The sequence below is a fragment of the Oncorhynchus kisutch genome, linkage group LG19 (genome assembly GCF_002021735.2).
Source record: "Oncorhynchus kisutch isolate 150728-3 linkage group LG19, Okis_V2, whole genome shotgun sequence".
Taxonomy (NCBI): Eukaryota; Metazoa; Chordata; class Actinopteri; order Salmoniformes; family Salmonidae; genus Oncorhynchus; species Oncorhynchus kisutch.
Window position 1 is genome coordinate 24,167,295 of NC_034192.2, and position 4,448 is coordinate 24,171,742.

A 4,448-nucleotide genomic window follows, 5' to 3' on the forward strand; every position below is an offset into this window, starting at 1 on the left:
TCACACCTGCCTGCTGCCATTCCTGAGCATGCTCTGTACTGGTGGTGCCCCGATCCCGCAACTGAATCTCCTTTAGGAGACTGTCCTGGCGCATGCTGGACTTTCTTGGCCACACAAAGCCTTCTTCACAACAATTGAACCGCTCTCCTTGAAGTTTTTGATGATCCGATAAATGGTTGATTTAGGTGCAATCTTACTGGCAGCAATATCCTTGCCTGTGAAGCCCTTTGTGTGCAAAGCAATGCTGTTTCCTTGCAGGTAACCATAGTTGACAGGAGAATAACAATGATTCCAAGCAACACCCTCCTTTTGAAGCTTCCAGTCTGTTATTCAAACTCAAACAGCATGACAGAGTGATCTCCAGCCTTGTCATCACCAACACTCACACCTGTGTTAACGAGAGAATCACTGACATGATTTCAGCTGGTCCTTTTTGTGGCAGGGCTGAAATGCAGGGGAAATGTTTTGGGGGGATTCAGTTCATTTGCATGGCAAAGAGGGACTTTGCAATTAATTGCAATTCATCTGATCACTCTTCATAACATTCTGGAGTATATGCAAATTGCCATCATACAAACTGAGGCAGCAGACTGTGAAAATGTATATTTGTGTCATTCTCAAAACTTTTGGCCAGGACTGTATACTTCTAAACCAATTTACTCCCACTCAATCTGAGCAGTGATTATGTAAATGTCTGCCTTGCTCATGCTCTAATTGGATCTAAGGTTGATCAAATCAATTTCCAGGTAACTTAAAAAATGAATATTTTTCTCAACGAGACCTGTTGAAATAATATGTGTAGTAGCTTAAGAGGTACTGTCTCCTGCACTATTCAGGTGCAAGCTTAAACGATTCCCTTCAATGTGTGTGTAATTTGCCTCAATGGAAGGAAATTAGCACCTTGACTGAAAGCAGCCATTGAGAAAACAGCACGATATTCTCTCTCCCTCCCTTTTTCTACTCTTTTTCTGCACTTCAGCATTATGAATGTGCTGTACAGTATGTCGTCATTGAACTTGCCTCAATCTGTGATCCATATGGAAAAAGGGTACAGCTTTTGATATTAGAACCCTCATTCAATACAACACATTAATGTCATAAGGAAATACACTGTAATAACATTGCGACAAGGTTATATTTCCTGTAGAAATAATTCTAGCGAGTTTTAATGAATTGCATATTCACTGAGACGGGAAATTGTTGTGTGGCACATCAGAACACAGTCTTAAAAAACTTGCATTGATAAAGTTGGATGGATTTCTGAACCAAATTAGAGTACCATTTGTCATGGGCTCAAAGGACCACCAAAGAAGGAAAATGGACACTAGATAGAGTATATTATGATAATCCAGAAACACTCAGCACAGTGCAGTTTGCTTGGACAGGTAGTTAGTATCTATCAGTCAGTTCCAACAATCTCCAATCTTTTATGGTCCTCATTGTCCCAGAAGCCTGTCTGACTGGTTGCTAATCACCCACCCCCTTCCCCCAACAAAGTCACACACAGATAAACAGATGGGTCGACAAACCAACCCAGGCCAGTGAATGGTGAACGGGTGACGTCTTCAATAGGTCAGTGAAGAACCAAATGAGATACAGAACAGACAATCAATCACAAACACTGGAGTTTTATATTACATACCCATAAAATGTACTTTCCACATTTCTCCACTTAAGAAACAAAGTTGTCTCCTCTGCTATTCTAATCCGATATGTCCTTAGCATTTCGCAATTTGTAAGCCAAGTTTATTGCAGTTGCCCCTGTCTTCAGACAGTGTTCTACAGTGCACAGCCATGCCTGATATTGCTGCTTTTATTGTTATCTACTGTAGGTCGCACGCACAGTGGTTGGCTAGGCAAAGGATGTGGTTGTTCTGCTGGAGTTTCAGTACTCTTAGGGTCAAGTCCCGCTTGGGTCTCTGTGCTGCTTGGATGAAGTATTGGTTGGGTTTCAGGTCTGATACTGTTTGCTGTGGGTTGATGTGTATGCTGGGTCTTCACAGCCGCCCTACCCAAGACGCCGTGGGGCTCTCTCACACACACTCCACAGTTCTTACCATGGCCCGCATTCGGCATCTCCCTGCTGCGCGCCTCCTGTATCCTCTGTATCCTCCACTTGCGCCCCCTGCCTCTGACACCGTTGCCTGCAGCACTCTTGCCATCCCTCTGTCTCTGTGGCTCGGCGGCATCCTGCGGCTGGCACTGATGGCCCAAAGAAGTGGCCAGGTCAGAGTGGGACGAGGTGCTATCGATGAGCCTCCTCCCCAGGGCCAGCGGTCTCACAGGCAGGGCCAGGCGCAGGCGCTTCCAGAAGCGAGAGGTGGACGACTCCGACTGGCGTCCCCTCCAGGTGATGGTGGCAGTACTGCGGCGTAGCTGCTTGGCCTCAGTGCAAGAGGCCAGTAGTCTCGGGAGGGGGCTGTAAAGGACGGTGATTATGTGGGCATGGCAGGTGAGCTGGATGTAGAGGCCCATGCGACACTCCAGCAGGCTGTAACTCTTCTCTGTCAGGTAGGTGGGGCTCAGGACCACCAGGAGCCGGCGGCTTGACCGCATACACCTGAGGACAGCCTCCGACATATCTAGGGGAGAGAGACTCACCTTAGGAACCTACCAGGATGGCACAATGACACTATGGGCAACATTCAATAAAAACGCATTGAAGTATTTAAAGATACACTATGTGCGTTTAGTTGCTGACTGTTTACATCAAATGTTGGATTGAATACGCAAATGTAAACATGTCTTATCTCATTAAATCACACAAATACTTAATTTTAGGGAAACAAACATACAGTGGGGAGAACAAGTATTTGATACACTGCCGATTTTGCAGGTTTTCCTACTTACAAAGCATGTAGAGGTCTGTACATTTTTGTCATAGGTACACTTCAACTGTGAGAGACGGAATCTAAAACAAAAATCCAGAAAATCACATTGTATGATTTTTAAGTAATTAATTTGAATTTTATTGCATGACATAAGTATTTGATCACCTACCAACCAGTAAGAATTCCGTCTCTCACAGACCTGTTAGCTTTTCTTTAAGAAGCCCTCCTGTTCTTCACTCATTGCCTGTATTAACTGCACCTGTTTGAACTCGTTACCTGTATAAAAGACACCTGTCCACACACTCAATCAAACAGACTCCAACCTCTCCTCAATGGCCAAGAACAGAGAGCCGTGTAAGGACATCAGGGATAAAATTGTAGACCTGCACAAGGCTGGGATGGGCTACAGGACAATAGGCAAGCAGCTTGGTGAGAAGGCAACAACTGTTGGCGCAATTATTAGAAAATGGAAGAAGTTCAAGATGACGGTCAATCACCCTCGGTTTGGGGCTCCATGCAAGAACTCACCTTGTGGGGCATCAATGATCATGAGGAAGGTGAGGGATCCGCCCAGAACTACACGGCAGAATCTGATCAATGACCTGAAGAGAGCTGGGACCACAGTCTCAAAGAAAACCATTAGTAACACACTACGCCGTCATGGATTAAAATCCTGCAGCGCACGCAAGGTCCCCCTGCTTAAGCCAGCGCATGTCCAGGCCCATCTGAAGTTTGCCAATGACCATCTGGATGATCCAGAGGAGAAATGGAAGAAGGTCATGTGGTCTGATGAGACAAAAATAGAGCTTTTTGGTCTAAACTCCACTCGCTGTGTTTGGAGGAAGAAGAAGGATGAGTACAACCCCAAGAACACCACCATCCCAACTGTGAAGCATGGAGGTGGAAACATCATTCTTTGGGGATGCTTTTCTGCAAAGGGGACAGGATATCTGCACTGTATTGAGGGGAGGATGGTTGGGGCCATGTCTCGCGAGATCTTGGCCAACAACTTCCTTCCCTCAGTAAGAGCATTGAAGATGGGTCGTGGCTGGGTCTTCCAGCATGACAACGACCCGAAACACACAGCCAGGGTAACTAAGGAGTGGCTCCGTAAGAAGCATCTCAAGGTCCTGGAGTGGCCTAGCCAGTCTCCAGACCTGAACCCAGGGAGGGAGCTGAAAGTCCGTATTGCCCAGTGACAGCCCCGAAACCTGAAGGATCTGGAGAAGGTCTGTATGGAGGAGTGGGCCAAAATCCCTGCTGCAGTGTGTGCAAACCTGGTCAAGAACTACAGGAAACGTATGATCTCTGTAATTGCAAACAAAGGTTTCTGTACCAAATATTAAGTTCTGCTTTTCTGATGTATCAAATACTTATATCATGCAATAAAATGCAAATGAATTACTTAAAAATCATACAATTTTTGTTTTAGATTCCGTCTCTCACAGTTGAAGTGTACCTATGATAAAAATGACAGACCTCTACATGCTTTGTAAGTAGGAAAACCTGCAAAATTGGTAGTGTATCAAATACTCTCCCCACTGTATATGATTTTGCGGGGAGAAGAGGTAGTGGTAGGCTCCTGCCTCTCCTCCCCACTGCTACTAGGCTCCTGCC

General features: G+C 45.6%; 1 protein-coding gene across 1 annotated transcript; it reads right to left on the reverse strand.

Moving 5' to 3' along the window:
• Positions 1–580: 580 nt before the first annotated feature.
• Positions 581–2,806, reverse strand: LOC109864688 (uncharacterized). The gene has a single exon (XM_020452556.2). The coding sequence runs from the start codon at positions 2,578–2,580 to the stop codon at positions 1,780–1,782; it is 801 nt and encodes a 266-aa protein (XP_020308145.1). The 5' UTR covers positions 2,581–2,806; the 3' UTR covers positions 581–1,779.
• Positions 2,807–4,448: the final 1,642 nt, after the last annotated feature.